Raw genomic sequence first — 20,814 nt, 5'->3', positions numbered from 1 at the left:
GTACAGGGAAATAGAGTGGGCCAGTAAATCAGAGTGTCTTATAATGGGAGATTTTAATTTCCCAGATATTGACTGGATTTTGGGGGCTGGTTACTCACACACTAGCAGGGCTTTTGTGGATTTATTGGATGATTGTTTTCTACATCAGCATGTTCGGGAGGCAACTAGAGGGAGTAATACTCTTGATTTGATTATCAGCAGTGATTCTTCATGCATTAAGAATCTGCAGATAAATGAACCACTAGGTGGCAGTGATCACAGTGTGCTGAAGTGGGATTTACTCAAAGAGGTAACTACCATTAGGGGTAAAGGGAAGGGTTATTGCTTCCGTAAAGGCGACTACGATGGACTGAGACAGTATTTAAATTCTATACAGTGGGACCAACTGATGATGTTACCAACAGCAAATTCAAAATGGGAAGCATTCAAAGAACTTATCTTGGAAGCTACTAGGCTTTACATACCAACTAAGAAATATTGTTCAAGGTTTAGGCCAAAATGGATGTCAGATGAACTAATGAGGCATATGGCAGAGAAGAAAAATGCATGGGATACATACAAATTAACACATGACACAGAAGCCTATGATAGATACAAGTTGATATGCAACCAAGTTACAAAGGAGGTTAGGCAGGCGAAGGCAGATTACGAGAAATCTTTGGCAAGGGATGCAAAGAAAAACAGCAAAGAGTTCTTTACTTATGTAAACTCTAGAAGGAAGGGGATGAATCAGATTGGTCCACTTGATATTGATGGGTCAAGTGTTGATGATCCTGCTCAGGTAGCTAACAAACTAAATGAATATTTTGCATCGACATTCACACATGAGGAGGTATTCAGCGAGGGGAATGCCAGAGGTGGATTCAACTCTAGCAGTAAGCTACAGAATCTTGTAATAACTGAGACTAAAGTGGAGGAGAAACTGTTGAAGAAAAACACAAGAAAGGCACCTGGAGTGGATGGGGTCTATCCAGTTATATTAAAGGAGGCAGCAAAGGAAGTAAGCAAACCCTTAGCCATAATTATGAGAGCTTCCTTGGACTCAGGGGAGGTACCCATAGACTGGAAATGTGCAAATGTGACCCCAATTCACAAAGGAGGATCAAAGGCTGACACAAGTAATTATAGACCTGTGAGCTTAACTTCTGTTCCAGGAAAATTAATGGAGGCACTGGTTAAAGAAGCACTGCAGGATCATTTAGACAAGACTTCAGTTATAGCTCAGACACAGCATGGTTTTGTTAAGGGGAAGTCTTGCCTGACCAACTTGATTGGATACTATGATGCAGTCTCAAAAGAACTGGATGCAGGGAATAACTTTGATATTATATACTTGGATCTTAGAAAGGCTTTTGATACTGTTGCAAATGGAAGACTGCTACACAAATTGGAGCAGTGTGACATTGGAGGCAAAGTGCTGCTATGGATAAAGGGGTGGTTGAGGGGGAGAAGACAGAGAGTGGTAATCAATGGACACTGCTCATCGTGGACTGATGTTATTAGTGGAGTCCCTCAGGGCTCAGTGTTGGGTCCATTATTGTTTTCTGTATTTATAAATGATATTGATGATGGTATATCGGGCTTAATGTCCAAGTTTGCAGACGATACAAAGGTTGGCATGGTTGTCAAGGACACTACTGACACTATGCTGCTGCAACAGGATCTGGAAAGGTTGAGGAGATAGGCTGAGAGGTGGCAAATGAAGTTTAACATTGACAAATGTAAAGTACTACACATGGGAAACAGCAACCCCAGAGCAACGTATCAACTCTGTGGTACAACACTGACAGTGGTAGAGAATGAAAGGGACTTGGGGGTGGTTGTGCAGGCAGATATGAAGTTCTCTGAGCAGTGCAGACGGGCTGCAAGAGTAGCTCATGGAGTATTGTCAATGATATACAGGAATTTTTCCAGCAGGGATAAGGAGGTGATTATTCCATTGTATAAGGCGATGGTCAGGCCACACCTAGAGTACTGTATACAGGTCTGGAGGCCTCATTTCAAGAAGGATGTAGAGCTGCTGGAACGAGTACAGAGAAGGGCAACAAGATTAGTGAATGGAACAAAGGGGTGCTCTTACGAAGAAAGGCTTAAGTTTTGCAAATTACAGTGTCTGGAGACTAGGCACCAGCGAGGTGATCTGATAGAGGTGTATAAAGCCTTGAATGGTTTAAGCATGCTCAATGCTGATGGGATTCTTCCTCTAGCTCAGAAAAATCACCTGAGAGGGCATAAATTCAAATTGAGGAAAGACAGATGTAGGATAGACGTGCGGAAATTTGCCTTTAGCCAGCGGGTGGTTGGTTGGTGGAACAGACTTCCATCCCTTGTGGTGGAGGTTGATAGCCTAAATAAGTTTAAGGCTCAGCTGGACATGTATTTTGAACGAACAGGGGGGTGAAGTGGAAGTGGTTTTTTTTTTTTTTTTTTTTTTTGGCTGATGCTACATAAGCTTGCTTTCTTGCATCAAATGCCTCTACTAATGCTAATTTCTCCTCCACTTTCCTCTCAGTTATTACAAAATCATCTAGCTCACTGCCGGAGTTTAAATCACCTCTGGCATTCCCCTCCCTGAATAACTTGTCATGTGTGAATGTAGATGCAAAATACTCATTTAGTTTGTTAACCACCTGAGCAGGATCATCAACAGTTGTACCATCAATATCCAGTGGATGAATCTGATTCATCCCTTTCCTTATAGAGTTTACATAGGTAAAGAACTCTTTGCTGTTTTTATTTGCATCCTTTGCCAAAGATTTCTCATAATCTGCCTTTGCCTGCCTAATCTCCTTTGTGACTTGGTTATAGACCAAGTCTCAAAGAGGATTAGGCATCCTATCTATTATAGGCTTCCATGTCATCCATTGGCACATAATGGCCTATAGCTGCCTTTGTGCTGTAAAACATACAACAACAACAACAACATGTCACCCATTAATTTATATGTATTCAATGCATTTTTCTTCTCTGCCACATGTCTCATTAGCTTATCTGACATTTATTTAGGCCTAAACCTTGAACAATATTTCTTAGTTGGTATGTAAAGCCTAGTAGCTTTCAAGATTAATTCTTTTAATGCTTCCCATTTTGAATTTGCTGTTGGTAACATTATCAGTTGGTCCCACTGTATAGAATTTAAATACTGTCTCAGACCTCCTTAGTCACCTTTACGAAAGCAAACACCCTTCCCTTTACCCCTGATGGTAGTTACCACTTTGAGTAAATCTCACTTGAGCACACTGTGATCACTGTCACCTAGTGGTTCCTTTATCTGCAGATTCTTAATGCATGAAAAATCAATACTGATAATCAGATAAAGAGTATTACTCCCTCTAGTTGCCTCCCAAACATGCTGATGTAGAAAACAATCATCCAATAAATCCACAAAAGCCTTGCTTGTGTGTGTGTGTGTGTGTGTGTGTGTGTGTGTGTGTGTGTGTGTGTGTGTGTGTGTGTGTGTGTGTGTGTGTGTGTGTGTGTGTGTGTGTGTGTGTGTGTGACCAACCCACAAATTCTAGTGAATATCTGGGAAATTAAAATCCCCCATTATAAGACTCTCTGATTTACTGGCCCAGTCTATTACCCTATACAGTTTTTTACTATACTCATCAGAGTCATTAGGATAATAACACACTCGTACTCTCAATTTTGATATCCCAGTGCTTATGTCACCCCAAACTGATTCGAAACTGCACTGTCCAGCGATGTCGACTGGCAGCACTTCCTTGGATTTTATGTGTTTCTTAAGTAATAGCATAACCCCTCCTCCCTTGCTATCCTGTCTATCATTGTACTTCCCAAATTCCAGTTCTGCATTCCTTATATCTGTGTGACACCATGTCTCTGATATCCCAATAATATCTGCCTTTGATGTAGTAGTAGCAGTAGTAGTGGCATACAATGCAAGAAAGCAAGTGTATGAGCTTATGCAGCATCAGCCAAAAAAAAAAAAAAAAAAAAAATCACTCCGTTCCCTCCAAATGCCTGTCCAGTTCCTCCTTAAATTTATTCAACCTATCAACTTAAACGTAAGAAAGGCACCTGGGGTGGATGGGAACTATCCAGTTATATTAAAGGAGGCGGCAAAGCAACTAAGCAAACCCTTAGCCATAATTATGAGAGCATCCTTGGACTCAGGGGAGGTTCCCATGGACTGGAGATGTGCAAATGTATCCCCAATTCACAAAGGGGGATCGAAGGGTGACACGAGTAATTACAGACCAGTTAGTTTAACTTCTGTCCCGGGTAAAATAATGGAGTCGCTGGTTAAAGATGCATTGCACGATCATCTAGACAAGACTGCAGCAATAATTCAGACACATCATGGGTTTGTTAAGGGAAAGTCTTGTCTGACAAATTTGATAGGATATTATGATGTGGTTACAAAGGAACTGGATGCAAAAAATAATTTTGATATCATATATTTGGATTTCAGGAAAGCTTTTGACACTGTTGCACATGGAAGACTATTGTACAAATTGGAGCAGAATGGTATTAAGGGTAAGTTGCTACAATGGATAAAAGGATGGTTAAGTGGGAGAAGACAGAGGGTGGTAATCAATGGGTGCTGCTCTTCTTGGACTAATATTATTAGTGGAGTCCCACAGGGTTTGGTGTTAGGTCCACTGTTGTTTTGTATATTTATCAATGATATTGATGAAGGTATATCAGGCTTAATGTCAAAGTTTGCAGATGATACAAAGGTTGGCAGGGTTGTTAATGACAGTAATGGCAGTGTGCTACTGCAACAGGATCTAGATAATTTGGGCAGATGGGCTAAGAAGTGGCAATTGAAGTTTAACCTTGACAAATGCAAAATACTGCATATGGGTAGAAGTAACCCCAGAGAAACATACCAACTGTGTGGTACTACACTAAGGTGGTAGAAAATGAAAAAGACCTGGGAGTAATTGTGCAGTCAGATATGAAGTTCTCTGAGCAATGTAGACAGGCATCCAAGGCAGGTCATGGGGTTTTGTCAATGATATATACGAATTTTGCTAGCAGGGAAAAGGAGGTGATTATCCCTCTGTATAAGGCAATGGTCAGGCCACGCCTTGAGTACTGCATACAGGTCTGTAGGCCTCATTTTAGGAAGCATGTAGATTTACTTGAGCGTGTACAGTGAAGGGCAACAAGATTGGTGAGGGGAATGAAGGGATCCTCTTACCAAGAGAGGCTTAAGTTCTGCAAATTGCAGTGGCTGGAGACTAGGCACCTGCACGGTGATCTGATTGAGGTATATAAGGCCTTGAATGGGTTGAGCATGCTGAATTCTGATGGGATCCTTCCACTTTTTCAGATTACGAACCTAAGGGGGCATAAATTCAAATTAAGAAAAGACAGATGTAGAATAGATGTGTGGAAATTTGCCTTTAGCCAGCGGGTGGTTAATTGCTGGAACAAATTTCCATCTGTCATTGTGGAAGTTGATAGGTTGAATAAATTTAAGGAGGAACTGGACAGGCATTTGTGATTTTTTTTTTTTTTTTTTTTTTTGGCTGATGCTGCATAAGCTCATACATTTTCTTTCTTGCATCACATGCCAGTACTACTACTACTACTACTGCTTCCACAAGGACAGATGGAAGTTTGTTCCAGCAATTAACCACCCGCTGGCTAAAGGCAAATTGCCACCAATCTTGTTGCCCTTCTCTGTACACGCTCAAGTAAATCTACATCCTTCCTAAAATGAGGCCTCCAGACCTGTATGCAGTACTCAAGGCGTGGCCTGACCATTGCCTTATACAGAGGGATAATCACCTCCTTTTCCCTGCTAGCAAAATTCATATATTTCATTGACAAAACCCCATGCCCCTGCCCTGGCAGCCTGTCTGCATTGCTCAGAAAACTTCATATCTGACTGCACAATTACTCCCAGGTCCTTTTCATTTTCTACCACCTTAAGTGTAGTACCACACAGTTGGTACGTTTCTCTGGGGTTACTTCTACCCGTATGCAGTACTTTGCATTTGTCAAGGTTAAACTTCAGTTGCCACTTCTTAGCCCATCTGCCATTACTATCATTAACAACCCTGCCAACCCTTTGTATCATCTGCAAACTTTGACATTAAGCCTGATATATACCTTCATCAATATCATTGATAAATATACAAAACAACAGTGGACCTAACACCGAACCCTGTGGGACTCCACTAATAACATTAGTCCAAGAAGAGCAGCACCCATTGATTACTACCCTCTGTCTTCTCCCACTTAACCATCCTTTTATCCATTGTAGCAACTTACCCTTAATACCATTCTACTCCAATTTGTACAATAGTCTTCCATGTGCAACAGTGTCAAAAGCTTTCCTGAAATCCAAATATATGATATCAAAATTATTTTTTGCATCCAGTTCCTTTGTAACCACATCATAATATCCTATCAAATTTGTCAGACAAGACTTTCCCTTAACAAACCCATGATGTGTCTGAATTATTGCTGCAGCCTTGTCTAGATGATCCTGCAATGCATCTTTAACCGGTGACTCCATTATTTTACTCGGAACAGAAGTTAAACTAACTGGTCTGTAATTACTCGTGTCACCCTTCGATCCTGCTTTGTGAATTGGGGATACATTTGCACATCTCCAGTCCATGGGAACATCCTCTGAGTTCAAGGATGCTCTCATAATTATGGTTAAGGGTTTGCTTAGTTGCTTTGCCGCCTCCTTTAATATAACTTGATAGATCCCATCCACCCCAGGTTCTTTTCTTATGTTTAACTTCAACAATTTCTCCTCCACTTTGCTTTCAGTTATTCCAAAATCATTAAGTATCCTGCTACAATTTGATAACCTTCTGCCATTTTCAAACCTTAATAATTCCTCATGTGTGAATGTAGATGCAAAATACTCATTCAGTTTGTTTGCTATCTGAGCAGGATCATCAACAGTCGAACCATCGATTTCAAGTGGACCAATCAGATTCATCCCCTTCCTTTTAGAGTTTATATAAGTAAAGAAATCCTTGCTGTTTTTCTTAGCATCTTTTGCCAAGGATTTCTCGTAATCTGCCTTTGTCTGCCTAATCTCCTTTGTCACCTGATTACAGACTAGCTTATATCTGCCATAGGCTTCTGAGTCGCTTGATAATTTATATGCATCCCATGCATTTTTCTTCTCTATTACGAGTCTCATTAGTTCATTAGATAACCATTTAGGCCTAAACCTTGAACAATATTTCTTAATAGGTATGAAACTTTTAGTAGCATCCACGATTAATTCCTTGAATGCTTCCCACTTAGAATTTACTGTTGGTAACATCGTCAGTTTATCCCACTGTACAGAATTTAAAAACTGTCGGAGACCACTGTCTCGGACAGTTTTTAAATTACCAAACTCCTAGCATTGGGGTACACGCAGGTATACATGCATCTGTTCCTATTCTTAGCTACCCCACTACAACCCATGTGTTTACTTGTACCGCAATGACTTCCAGCAGTCTCTGATTTCCGGGATGCACTCCCTGCATCTTGTTTTCCAGGCTGCTGCTCATTCCAATAGAAGTAGTGCAAGAATCACTTTTACCTTTGCCAGTGGCTATTGTTAATCTATTAGTCTGTGTATCCCCCCCCAAGCTAGCAGTTTTCCAACCCACCTAACACTGCCTCGATAGCATCAGCAAATATTCTCACACCCTTTCTATTTAAGTGTATCCCATGTCCCTTGTGAACAGGAGAGACTGTAACAGTCTCTCCTGTTAACAAGCACAGACCAGGCTGAGAAAAATTCTATCCCTTGAGCCTTGCACAATCTCTTCACGGCCAAATTGATCGACAAGGCTCTCAACATATACTCCCTCCTATCGTGTCTTGGCAGAATTGCAGACACTTTCAAATTCAGCCCTAATTCACGGCTTTTTTTCAACAGTGACCTATATTTGTTAAGTAATTCCACCGGTTTCCTACTCTTAATATTATTTGTGCCAACGTGTACAACAATATCACTTTTGTTCCCCTTAAAAGATGATATCTGCTCTACAACCTGATCAACCTTTGCTCCTGGCAGATATACGCTGGTCCTGTTCCACCTATCCTTTTTTCGCAATATGTTCCCCATTTCCCTGACAATAGAGTCACCGACAACTACTAGTTCCTGTGGGACCAGCGCATTCTGCCTTGGGGGTTGCTGTTGCATGATGATCAAGTGCAAGCTCTGGTGTTGATGTGGGCAGCTGAGAGCGTGATGGGTCCCTCAGTTTAGATCCTTCGAGGGCATACACCCTCTCCTTCAAGCTCTCACATAGGCCCATAACAACGTTGAGTTATCGCCTGATTTCCTCACACTCCTTACATCGTGCACGGTGCCTCCATAGCCAGGTGGGAAGGATCAGCAGTGCATAGCACAAGCTTCTTGATTAGACCGGGGTTCGAGCCCATCACCACCAAATACGCAGGATGCAGAAAGGTCAAGGGAATGACCACGGCATATTCCCGGAGCAATATGGCTTTAGTTGCTAATGCTCCTAAAAACCAAATAACAAACAAAACATCACACACACACACACACACACACACACACACACACACACACACACACACACACACACACACACACACACACACACACAAAGACATTCCCCCTGACAATATCATGTCCTGTACCTGTTTGATCCACAAACATCAAACAAGCAGTGCATTTTAAAAGGCTGTGATTCAGAGGGTAACTGCCCCCCCTCCCCCCGAAGTTCTCCCCTGAGCCACAGCACTCCCATTAGCTTGAGCCTTTTGCTTTGCTGCTCTGGTGTGAGTCATGATTTCAATAAAATTTCAATTTCAGTACAAAATTATAACCCTAAACCTATATCCCAATGCAGTTATAACACTATATAAAAGGTAACGTGCAGCCATTATCAACCCACTGCAGGATGGAAGCCTCCTCAACAATTCATGCTGAAGGAAATAGACCATAATCTGCCACGCTGGTCCAGTGCGGGTTGGCAGATCGACTGTATTCAGCAGTCAGGGGCTTGAACCCCGGTCTACTCAAAGAGTGCGTGCTATTTTTTTTTTTCAGTATCGAGTATTATCTCTGAATTTCGTTATATAACTTCTGTATCAAGTGATGTATTAATTAATAATGTTACATTTGTAAAATCTAAGTCGTTATATGTATTTAGTTAAAAAAGTACAATTTAATTGACAATGAAGTTTACAAGATTAATAAATTTTACTGATTTATTGATAATATTATATACTATACTATACTAAGCTAACGCTATCTAGTACGGGATATAATATTGTATCGTATAACAATGGCGGCAAGTTATGAACGTTAAATCTACGTACACTAAGTATTAATTAACTTTCAAAATCTCGCTATCTAAATTCAAAATAAACCAAGGATCTTGACTAGGTCTGTAAGCTACTTATAGAAAATAATTTAATATAATAATTAAGTCAATAAAGCGGCTAAATATAGCTAAAAACTTTGAGTTCGCTGGAGCTGCAAAACTTGTAAAACATGTGGATCGGATACCCTTACCGATACTAAGTAATAACCTACAAAATCTCTATCGAAGTTAAAAATTAAACTAAGTATCGTAACTAGGAATATAAAGCTACTCTAGAAAATAAATTAATATGCCAATTTAAGTTAATAAAACAGAAAAAATTAAAAAAAAAAAAACTTCTCTATTAGCCGGAGCCGTAAAAACTTCGCCTACACTCTTTCCCAAAGTCCCAAGGGTTATTTAATGATCTTTTCCTCATAGGTATTCTCCTTATAATTTACATATATTTTCCATTTCTTCTGCTTATTTTATTATTGTTAAAAAATAGCATCTGTAATTACATCTCTTTCTTCCAAATCCTTGCATCAACTAATTGGCCTCTGTTCACCTCTAAACTTACCAAACTGCTGCTACCACTAGCAGTTTGTTCTTTACCAAAGAAACAAACAGTTTTTTTTTTGTTCATTTGTTCATTTATTTCCTACTTCTATTTTCTAGAATAAACTTACTCCATATTTTTTTTTTGTTTGGTATATTCTATAGAGATTTACTGCCAGCATTAGAAAATTTCTGCTGGTTTCCCAACCCTTAATTCACCCAGTCTACTCTAGCTGTAAGTTCTACCTATTAGAATGCTGGAATATTTACTTTTATAATATCATCAGAGATTAAAAGATCCAGATCCCCCATGGATTACCTTAACTCCTTCATATGATTATTACTTTGAAAAATGGGGAAAAGGTGCTGATATTAACATCAGACAACTGCATCTTGTCCATGAAGAAAATTATTCCCACTTTTCTAAGATCTACACTGATGGTTCAAAGTCGGGCAATAAAGTGGGTGCAGCTGCTGTCTTCCCTAATACAACTGTTTCTGTACTGCTGAGCTCTATGCAATTAAACTTGCCCTGGAAAATATTTCACTCCTATGAATCAAAAAAAGTATAGTACATAGATTCCAAGAGTGCTCTCTTAGCTCTCACAAACACCTCACCTTGCAATCCTTTGGTAAAGCTAATAAGACATGAGCTGATACATCTCCATGAGCAACATCACACTGTTGTCTTCTCCTGGATCCCAGGTCACAGTGGTATTCCTGGAAATGAGCGTGCTGATGATGCTGCAAAGCATCCCTCCAACGTAGGTAGCCTTAACTTTGGAGAATGATCTGGTCCCTTATCCTGATTATAAACATAAAATACAGAAAATATGTTAGGAACAATGGGCACTTCTGTGGAAAAAGCAAACACATAATAAACTGTTTCAACTGAAACCTGAACCACAATTATAGACGTCTAGCCTCCATAAAATTAGAAAGGAAGAAGTACTTCTAGCCAGAACCCAAATTGGCCATACTCACCTCACTCATCTGTTTCTGTTCACAGGAAATGAACTTCTTCAGTGCACACACTGTTTGCAGTCGCTATCAGTGAAGCATATTCTGATTGAATGTACTTTGTTCAACACTGCCCAACAGTCTACTTTCAGCTCCATCTCAAACTCCTTTTCACTCAACAGCATCATAGGTAACGACGCAAAACTCTCCGAATTTTTCACCTACTTGAAAAAAATTAAAATGTATGATCAACTTTAATTGCTCCCAGAGCAGTTATCACACGTATACTTACTTACTTTGATAGACGCAATATGGCCTATATAGCCCTTGTGCCAGAAATTCCACAACAACAACAAAAACTGTAAGTTCTATTAACATATTAAATCATTTATTATAATGTGTATATATTAATTTTGCTAATTGTCTGATTTAAAAAAAAATATATTGTTATGTGAATGGGCTATTTATTAAAGATAATTTGCTGCAAGAATCAGAAAAACATTTTTTGTTTTTTTGTTTGTATGAAACTGATCTCTCATTTGCAGCTTCACTAAGAAGGAAAATACTTCTTTATTTTTGTTGCTCTCTCCTCAGAGAAAATGTCATGACTTTCTCTTTTCTCATGCGAACCTATCCTTGTCAGTTAGCTAATTATACATAAAATTAGCAGGAGTCATGTTATTTGTAATGTATTTTATTTCTTATGGGCATGAAGTTCCCTAATTTCTTTTTAAATCGTGCACTGCAATAACCAACTGAAGCATCTTGTACTGTAGATTTAGACCATTGCTTCTTGTCAAGTTAAAAATTAAGTTGTGATCAAGAGGAAACAGTGGAATACTTGCACTTCGAAAAACAGTACCTTTTTATGATTAAAGAATAACATAGTTCTTGAAAGAGAATTATCTTATTTGTAATGCAGTGCTATAATGAGGATGCTGCATATGAAAGATTAATGCTAATACAGTTTTTTCCCTTCTAGGAGAGAGAGAGAGAGAGAGAGAGAGAGAGAGAGAGAGAGAGAGAGAGAGAGAGAGAGAGAGAGAGAGAGAGATTTACTGGGAAGTGTACTTATATAACAGAAAGATATAATTCATATTGTTAAGTGTTTTCTTGCTTTTTCTCTCTCTCTCTCTCTCTCTCTCTCTGTTTTTTTTTTTTTTTTTCCCCCAAACCCATAGGTTGTGGATATTGATTTAGAACCAGAAAAAGACTTTATTATCATTCGTGATGGAGCAGAGGCTTCTGATTCTATGTTAGCCAAGTTGACTGGTCCAATAGATGACAATCAGCAGTTTGTTATATCAACAAAAAATAGAATCTATCTTTATTTTCATACAAGTTATGGAGACAGCCGTAGAGGATTTGCAATTAGATTTAGAGCTGGTAAGTATAACATTTATATTGATAAGATAAATGCAGATTTTAGTATTTAATATTGTAGCTGTATACTTTACTTTACATCTAGATAGTTTATTTCATATTATAGCATATCTTTATTTAGTAAAGTGAAGAGGATAATTGTCATATTTCATTTGCAAAACAGGAATTTATATAATTGTTTATATTGTTCTCATCAGTTTCGATGAAAGTGAGCTATAAACTCTTACTTCATCAGTAAAAGTGGGAAAAAAAGTATTAGTAGCAGCCATATAGATTTTTTGCTCTGTACAAAACTAAAATAAATAACTAAATAAAAATAAATAATTAAAATAAAATAAATATATAAAAAAATAAAATGAAAATAAACAGCCTGTATGTTTACCTCCTCATGTATGTAAGTTTCTAGCCCAACTACCCACAGAGTTAATTTATTCCAGTAACAAACAATTTTCCGGCTAAAAGAAAGTATACAGACATAAAATTGGAAAAATTTAAAAGCTGTGTATTGTGTAGAAGCTTGTTTGGGCTGCCCACTGTCCTGCATAGCATGCACAGTCAGAAATAAGGAGGTTGCAGATTAAGTCATTGTGCTGCGATGAAAAATTCAGAGCTCATTTTGAGACATTGTAGTTTTGAAAAGGTGTCTGCCACAAACAATGTGCAATTTATTCTGGTCTTGACTGTCCTAGAATGAACAGAAATTTATTTATTTATTTAATTTTAGTTGTGTCCAAAACTAAATGCTTATCTACTGAAGTTAATCTGTGTGGTGTGGGTTAGTTGAAAGCAAAGTATAATGAGAGTGGGAAAAATCTGCAAGCCAAAAGATTGTGAAGAAAATGATGAGTCTTTACATGTAGATGGAATGGGCATACAAGTGTGATTGTCTTATTATGGGTGACTTTAATCTGCTCCAGATTGATTGGAATTAGTGCGTGGGAAACTCACCTTGGGTCAAAATTTTTTCTAAACTAGATGATTATTATTTGTACCAGCATGTTAGAGAAAGTACTAGGAGTGAGAATATTCTTGACTTCATCATCACTAATGAATCAGATGACATCATGGGGTTTTAAAGTATGGGAAACACTGTCAGGAAGTGATCATGCAATTGTCAGTTGGAAGATGAATAAAGGTGTTGCAGTAGTTAAAGATAAATATAAACAAAGATAAAGGCATGGGTTTTAATTTCAGAAGAGAGGACTTTGACAGTTTAAGGTGCTATATGGCATCTATGAATTGGGTGGATTGACAAGGGAGGACAAATACATTTGAATTATGGAATACTTTTGAAGCCATGAATCCGTACATACCATTAAGAAAATATTCCAGGAGGAGGATGCTGAAATGGATGACCACAGAGCTCGCTGGTCAAATAGAGCGAAAAAAGATGGCATGGGATAATTATAGAGCAATGAAAAGTACCGAAGCCTACAACAGGTACAAGTTGACCTGCAATAACATCACAAATAAGGTTAGGGAGGCCAAGGTCACATATGAGAAAGCATTGACTAAGAGAATAAAGAATGGGAACAAGGAATTTTTCATGTATGTGAATACAATGAAGAAGTTTTGTACACTGGGTGTGGGAAAGTCTTTGATAACCCAACTGATTTTGTGGATGAATTGAATAGGCACTTTATATCGGTCTTCACTGACAAAAGATCCTTCATGCTGAGACGAGGCTGTGAGTGAGGCTGAGCCATAAGAAATTAGTGATGTTGTGATTAGAGATGATTGTTTATTAGAAAAATAAAGGCAAGTAAGGCTCCTGCAGTTCATTGCATATATCCGGTTGTTTTGAGGAAGACTGCTAGGGAGTCTATTGAACCATTGAAGTTAATTATGAGGGCATCTTTGCTTTCAGGGGGGAGATTCCTTTGGATTAGAAGTGCCAGCATATTGCCAATACATAAGGGAGAGTCTAAGAGTGAAGTTAGGAACTACAGACCAGTTAGTCTGACTTCAGTGGTAGGAAAAATCTTTGAGGAAAAATCTTATCTAAATGTTCCTGATCCAGGAACATTTAGATAGATATGGCATTTGGAAGGACATGCAATAAGGCTTTTTTAGGGGAATATCATGTTTAACTAACTTAGTAGGCCATTTTAACACAGTTACTAATTAGGGAGCAATTTCAACAAAGATTACTTGGATTTTAGCAAAGCATTTGACTTAGTCCCTCATGAGAGGTTACTGTATAAGTTTGAACAGGGTGGGATTACTGATAAGATTCTAAGATGGAATGCTGTGTGGCTGCAGGGCAGAAAGCAGAGGGGGGGGGTTGTGATTAATGGATATTTTTCAGGTTGGTGTAGTCAGTAGTGGGGTCTACTAAGGATCAGTTCTTGGACCACAGTTTCTCATTTTCATAAATGAAATCAATGAAGGGATAGAAGGTGTGATATCAAAATTGTAGATGATTAGGCTGATCAGTGCCAAGAAGTACTCCTTCAGGATGACTTGAACAGACTTCAAAGATGGGCAGATTAATGGCAGCTATGCTTTAATTCTGCTAAATGTTTTTATTTCACCTGCGCCAAATGTATAAATTATACATTTGGTGCAGGTGAAATAAAAACAGTAGAGGGAGAAAGGGATCAGGGAGTTATGATATGGGCAGATATGAAGCTTTCTGAACAGTATAAACAGACAGCAGCCAGGAAAGCTCACAGTGCCTTATCGATGATTTATTGAATGTTATCCTGTACAGATAGGGAGGTCATAATCCCACTGTATAAGGCAGTTGTAAGATCACCTTTGGAATACAGTGTTCAAGTATGCAGACCTCATCTGAAAATAGACATTGAGCTTCTTGAAAGGGTCTCACCATTCAAATTGGCTCACGGCAAATCAAATGGTAAGATCGGCAAAATGATGACCATATGAGGAGACTCCGATTTTGTGGTCTTCAGAGCTTGGCAACCAGGCACCTCAGAGGCGACCTGATTGAGGTTTATAAGGCTCTAAGAGTGGATTAGCAAAATCAGTGAAGGTTAAATTTTCACCGTTATAAAGAATTCCAGAACTAGTGGCCATAAATTCAAATTACAAGGGCTGAGGTTTAGATTAGATTTTTTTTTTGCCAGCGAGTTATTGATTGCTGGAAAAACTTGCCCTCGCAAGTAGCTGAGGTTGACAGTTTAAATAAATTAAAATGTCATAGATAGTTAGTTGTGTGAGGAGGGAAACATATTATTTGTATTTTTTTATCAACTTGGTGTATTTTTTTTTTTTTTTTTTTTTTTTGCCACTGCGGCAAAAGCCTTTGGCTTCCTTGCACTATATGGTGAATGCTGTTACTGTCTATGTATGCTATTACCTAGTCTCTACAGTAGAATACTGCTTCCAATTTCTCTTATGCAGTAGTCTAAAGGATAGCACTGCTGCTCTGTCACACTATGTGGAAAAAACCTGGGTTCAATTTCATCACTAATTGAAGTTGGGAAGTACTTTTAATGTCATGGAAAGAATATTTATGGGATATTTTCACACTCTGACTGAATTAGTTTGTCTTAGGAAAGGCCTGCATGGTTTCCTCTCAGAAACTGAGATTTTTCTCTCAGACATTGTTCTGCTTACTAAAAGTGGCCCACTGGGCACTCACATCCTTTCGTCCAGGCTTCGAGTCAAGCAAGCCGGACTTCTCACCCATTTAAAGTTTGAGAATAGGTTGAGGTTGTTTCGGCCCCAAGGCCTCTAATCATTCACTTTACTGGATGAGACTGATTCCCTCGAGCTGGCGCTCGAGGGAATCAGTCTCATCTTCACTCAAGTGCCAGCTATCCCTCTGGCGCGTGAGTGAAGGGCATGCATTTTACAGACAGAATTTACTGATGTTTCATGGCTTTAATGCAAATTATAAAACAACTCATCTACCATCATTTAAATCCAAATTTTGATTTGGAGTGCAGACCTGGCCATTTTTTGCCATCTTCAGGTATTATAAATCGACATTATACACTATTAATTATTAAATTAAAAAAATAAAAAATTAACCTATATAATATTGTATGAGGGCAATTACTGCTGCCAGTGCCTCAAATGTGCACATAGCAAAGAACAAACTAAGTTGCTACAACATATGACCTCATATTGCAGAGTGCATCACCGTGAGTTGCCTTGGATTAGTATCTACTTTTTAAATAAAGTGTTTTTATTGTTCTTGAAGAAGTTGGTTGCTATTTGTTTGAAATGGTACCATTATGCTGTTTCAGTGCTTATTGGCACATCTGACAGCCTAGTGCTGAAATAGTTCCACAATGTAAGAAATGCTAAATGATGCCAAATGTTTGAAACTGAAATGAATTTAGAGCAAATACTTGAGTCATACTACAGCTCAGAGTTTGGGTTTGACTAGAGGAATACTAGTCCAGTTCATCACACTCTCTCTCTCTCTCTCTCTCTCTCTCTCTCTCTCTCTCTCTCTCTCTCTCACTGGAAATGTTATATACTTGAAAAGGAATTACTTTGTAACCATTTAACACAGTAAATACACTTTAAAATAATTTACATGTAATTAATGAAAATTTAACTCCTGTGATTTATTTTTTCAAAAACTAAACTTTCCCAGAAGTGGAGATTTCACAATATTTCAGAGATGCAGGATGTACTGAGAGAGATTCACAAAACATGGACTCTGGAAATACTTCCAACAATGGCAGAATCACTAGACATTATGTCAACTGTCAAGAGTGTAATTACTGTGGTGTGACTGCATAGAGCTCAGGATTTTGCAGTGTACACAGTGATTAGAATGATGATATTCTTAGTAACTGTTTTTAGGTTAATGAAGTTGTGTGAAGGAGCATGCTGTGGAAGAAGCAAACTGTTGGGAAGTTGGGACATTGGGCAATTGGATTAAGTTTGATAATGGCAGATCGGTGGATAGAATTTTTTTGTTAAAAATAAAGATTCATTTTGCTTTGTCCAAAAAAGGACTAGTATATTCTCATCAGAAAAGATGACAAAGGCACAGCCATTAAATTCAGCTTACTAAGGAGCCCTAATACATGTACAAAGTTGGCCATAGATCTGACAATTCCAAAAGACAGGCAGGCCACATAAAAATTAAAGAATCTCCTCAGCCAGAGCAAAATAGACAAACACACACAATATCCTTGGTTTCAACAATTCAGAGTCCCCCCTCTCATATTTGGCATTATAAAAGGCACATTGGGGGGGGGGTACTCTGTACTCTCAGTTGTTAGTGGAAAAGACCACCCAGGTAGGCACATTGTGCAAAATGTTTGGCCAGTATAATTACACATAATACACCATTAGAATCAAGCTAATCAGCTCCTGTTATCAGCAAATTGGTGTAAATTGAAGATAGCAGAATCTGGATGTCAGGACATTGATTTTCTTTAAGATGTATACTGCATGACTGGTGATAGTCACTCAACAATAAAAACTTCAGTACATGATTACTAGTATTACTCCTTAATAATACTAGCATTGACATATATTACACAGAAATTCTAGCACTCGAATTCAATCTTAAAGCTCTAAAACACAGAAACACAAGGACATACTGGTTTCATTATACATTCCAAATTTGACAGTATACTTTTCAGAGATGCTAAGACAGCTTGGCACAAGTAATATATCAAAAAAAATTTAACATTGTAGCATTTTTATGATGTACTGAAGTCACTGAGATAGACTGTATGTTTCTTAACTTTAGAAACTATTACACTTTGATTTTATTTCAAAGAAAAATTAAAAAAAAAAAATATATCAGATGAAGATGGACTTGATGTTACTATATTAGTAGCCAACTGGAAGAGCTGATGTCACTAAATTGGATTTTTATTCTTTTATAAAACTAACTTTGCTTAATAATTATTTACTGATTTTGAATTTATGATGATGTAAACTGTATGTTATATTCTAAACTAAGTTGCCACAAGTCACATTGTTTCATGTCATAAAAATTAAATTTTTAAAAAAGTGCCTTCTGCTGTTATTAGATTTACAATTTACAGGTATTATGAAAGATAGATTCATTATTTCTTACTATTACTCAAGTGATCATTTGCTTCAGTAATTAATCAGTTAATATTTTTATATTATTGCTGATCACTGAGCAGATTATTTAATGTTTTTTAATTAGGATGTGAAATAGAAATTGTAAGCTCTGCTGGAAATATCTCTTCTCCAGCATATGGAGTTCTTCCTTATCCCAATAACCAGGTTTGCACATACAGAATTAGACGACCCGATGGAGGACCAATATCACTTAAATTTGACAGATTTAATGTAGCTTCAGATGACTACGTACAGGTAAAAAGCAAACTTTATGGTTGATATTTGTCAAGGATGATTTGCACACAATATGAAAAAAAAATACCTGGAGGCATTTTTGCATTCAAAAGCTATTATTAAGCTGTATGACTCTGAACAAACTTTTCATTTACACTCTGGCATGTCTGTAGTATACATACAGATGAAAATGTCTGTAGGAAAAAGATGAAAAAGGACAGTTCAGGATCCATTTACAAAACTCCAGCTATGTTTGCCTGTCTCCTGTTTCTTTGAATCCTTTTGCATTGCATGTAGGGTGTGAATGCAGTTGTGATGCATATTCCAAATGACTCATGTTGTGGTGATATGGCAAGTGCCGATAGAAGAGTTGAGCATGGCATCCAGTATGGCTATTTCCAGTTCTAATGGTTGTGATATATTCATGGTGTTTCATGTCATATGCCTTACAAGGTGTATATCATTATACCTGACTGATATAAACATCCTGTGCTCCATCTTTTCTGTAGCAGTTCAGTGTTTCATTACATATCTTGAATGGTCCATTATAAAGTTTTCTCTTTAATGTGTTACTACAATCACATTTAAATGTTCTTGTTTATACTCTTGCACAACCATTAGGTCAGAGGAGCACATTAATTATTTTGACAATGAATACAGTCATTAATCACATTTAGTAGTCATGTAGGCTTGAACCATGGTTTGCTTAAAGTGCATGTGCTTCTGCACTCTTCACCTGACTGCTCAGATACATCAAGCCAATACATATATTGTCTATGAATGGCACTACACAGTAATTCTTTTGGCTTGACAGCCCTTTGCAAGATTAGTATGCTTTAGGAATTTAGCCACTGTTTTTGTTGTTTCAGAAAGATCAGAAAAAAATTGGCACAGTATTTTGTGGAATAACAGTACATTTGTTATTCCAAATGTGTTTGAAGAATTTTTTATTTATGTTTTCATAATGGAAATAACCTAAAGAAATGTCCAGTTTATATAACTTGATAATAGTGTTTTTTAAATCCAAAAATGCCTCTAGATTTTTGTTTTTATTTTTGTATGAGACACTGAAATGTTGATCTCCATTTTAGAATCACATTATAAAAAAAAAATAATAATAAATATAATTAAAATATAAATTAGTGTTGTTTAATGTTAGGACTGGTATGGTCTAATGGTAACATGTTTATCATGACTTCAAGCTTGCATCATACCAAAACCATGAATTCTCCACTTCCAGTTAGTGAAGATGTTATAAGAGTGATTTGATCCATTTTTTTCATATTACAAAGAGTAGCCAATTTGATAGATGGTAAGTACTGTCAAGCGACTGTTTTCTTTTTTCTTTCTTTCTATTCATCTCTTCAGATTTGTAGCGAAGAATACCTCTTCATTCATCAAAAGACAGAACCTTCTCTGTCTCATTATCATAAGGTAGTTTTTCCAACACTTTTGCTATTTTTTTGCAAAAAAAAAAAAAAAAACCCATTAAATTCAGAATTAAAAAAAAAAAAAAAATTGTGAATTTCTGCTTATTTTCATTAAACAACTAGCCATCAGGTATACCAGTCTGCATTGCATGAAGCATGTGGAAGTCAGAATGTGGAAATAGTGTTGTTCTATGTTATATGTGACTGCAGAATTCATCGTATATATGTGTATATGATACACACACACACACACACACATATATATATATATATATATAATATGGTGCAAAGCTAATTAACAGTATTCATCAGCAAGATGCTAAAGAAATGCATAAAATTTCAGAATACATATACTCAAGGTTTTATTGTAAAATATGGAAAAAGTAACACATTTGCTTTGAGTAATATACATAGATGTGATTTTTCAATTTCATGTTGTGAGAAACATGATGTAATTATACTGTATTTAAACAGCTAAGCATAAGGAGAGTGTGTGTGTGTGCCATGTAGAAATAGATATAGCATTTTACAATGAACATGATGCAGATACAATTTTGAAAATTGAAAACCTTGTGACCTGGATGGTTCTAGATTATTGGATTTTTCTGGTTTTTAGACAATAAAAAATATGCAGACTAGATAGATCTTTAGATGATTCAAAGCTGTTTTCAGTCTTCCTCTACTACAGCTAGTTTTTTGCAATGAGACCAATTATGTGAATGCATGAGACAGATTGTACTACTCATAAAGATAAAGCTGAACTTCTTGCCTCGAGACTAAAGCAGAAACACTTGGTTAAGAACATGAAATTGTCTTGCTATTGAAAAAAAAACCGTTTTTTGGTGACAATTTTTATGGTAAATGTTCTGTTGTGCTATTGCCATGATATCAGTGCAATGTTTAGGGAATTATCACATGTACACATTATATCCGAACTTCACTGA

General features: G+C 37.3%; 1 protein-coding gene across 1 annotated transcript in view; it reads left to right on the top strand.

The window, feature by feature from the left end:
- LOC150081645 (uncharacterized) overlaps window positions 1-20,814 on the top strand; it is a 981,095-nt gene that overhangs the window by 185,823 nt on the left and 774,458 nt on the right. Inside the window, exons 10-11 of the mRNA XM_090380575.1 lie at window positions 11,975-12,179; window positions 18,292-18,461. Of these exons, the coding sequence (XP_090236701.1) occupies window positions 11,975-12,179; window positions 18,292-18,461 (375 nt within the window). The remainder of the gene's footprint in view (window positions 1-11,974; window positions 12,180-18,291; window positions 18,462-20,814) is intronic.

This window comes from Mastigoproctus giganteus, chromosome 8 (genome assembly GCF_048544385.1).
Source record: "Mastigoproctus giganteus isolate SK-2022 chromosome 8, ASM4854438v1, whole genome shotgun sequence".
NCBI classification, from domain to species: domain Eukaryota; kingdom Metazoa; phylum Arthropoda; class Arachnida; order Uropygi; family Thelyphonidae; genus Mastigoproctus; species Mastigoproctus giganteus.
This window is presented reverse-complemented; position numbering and strand designations above follow the sequence as displayed.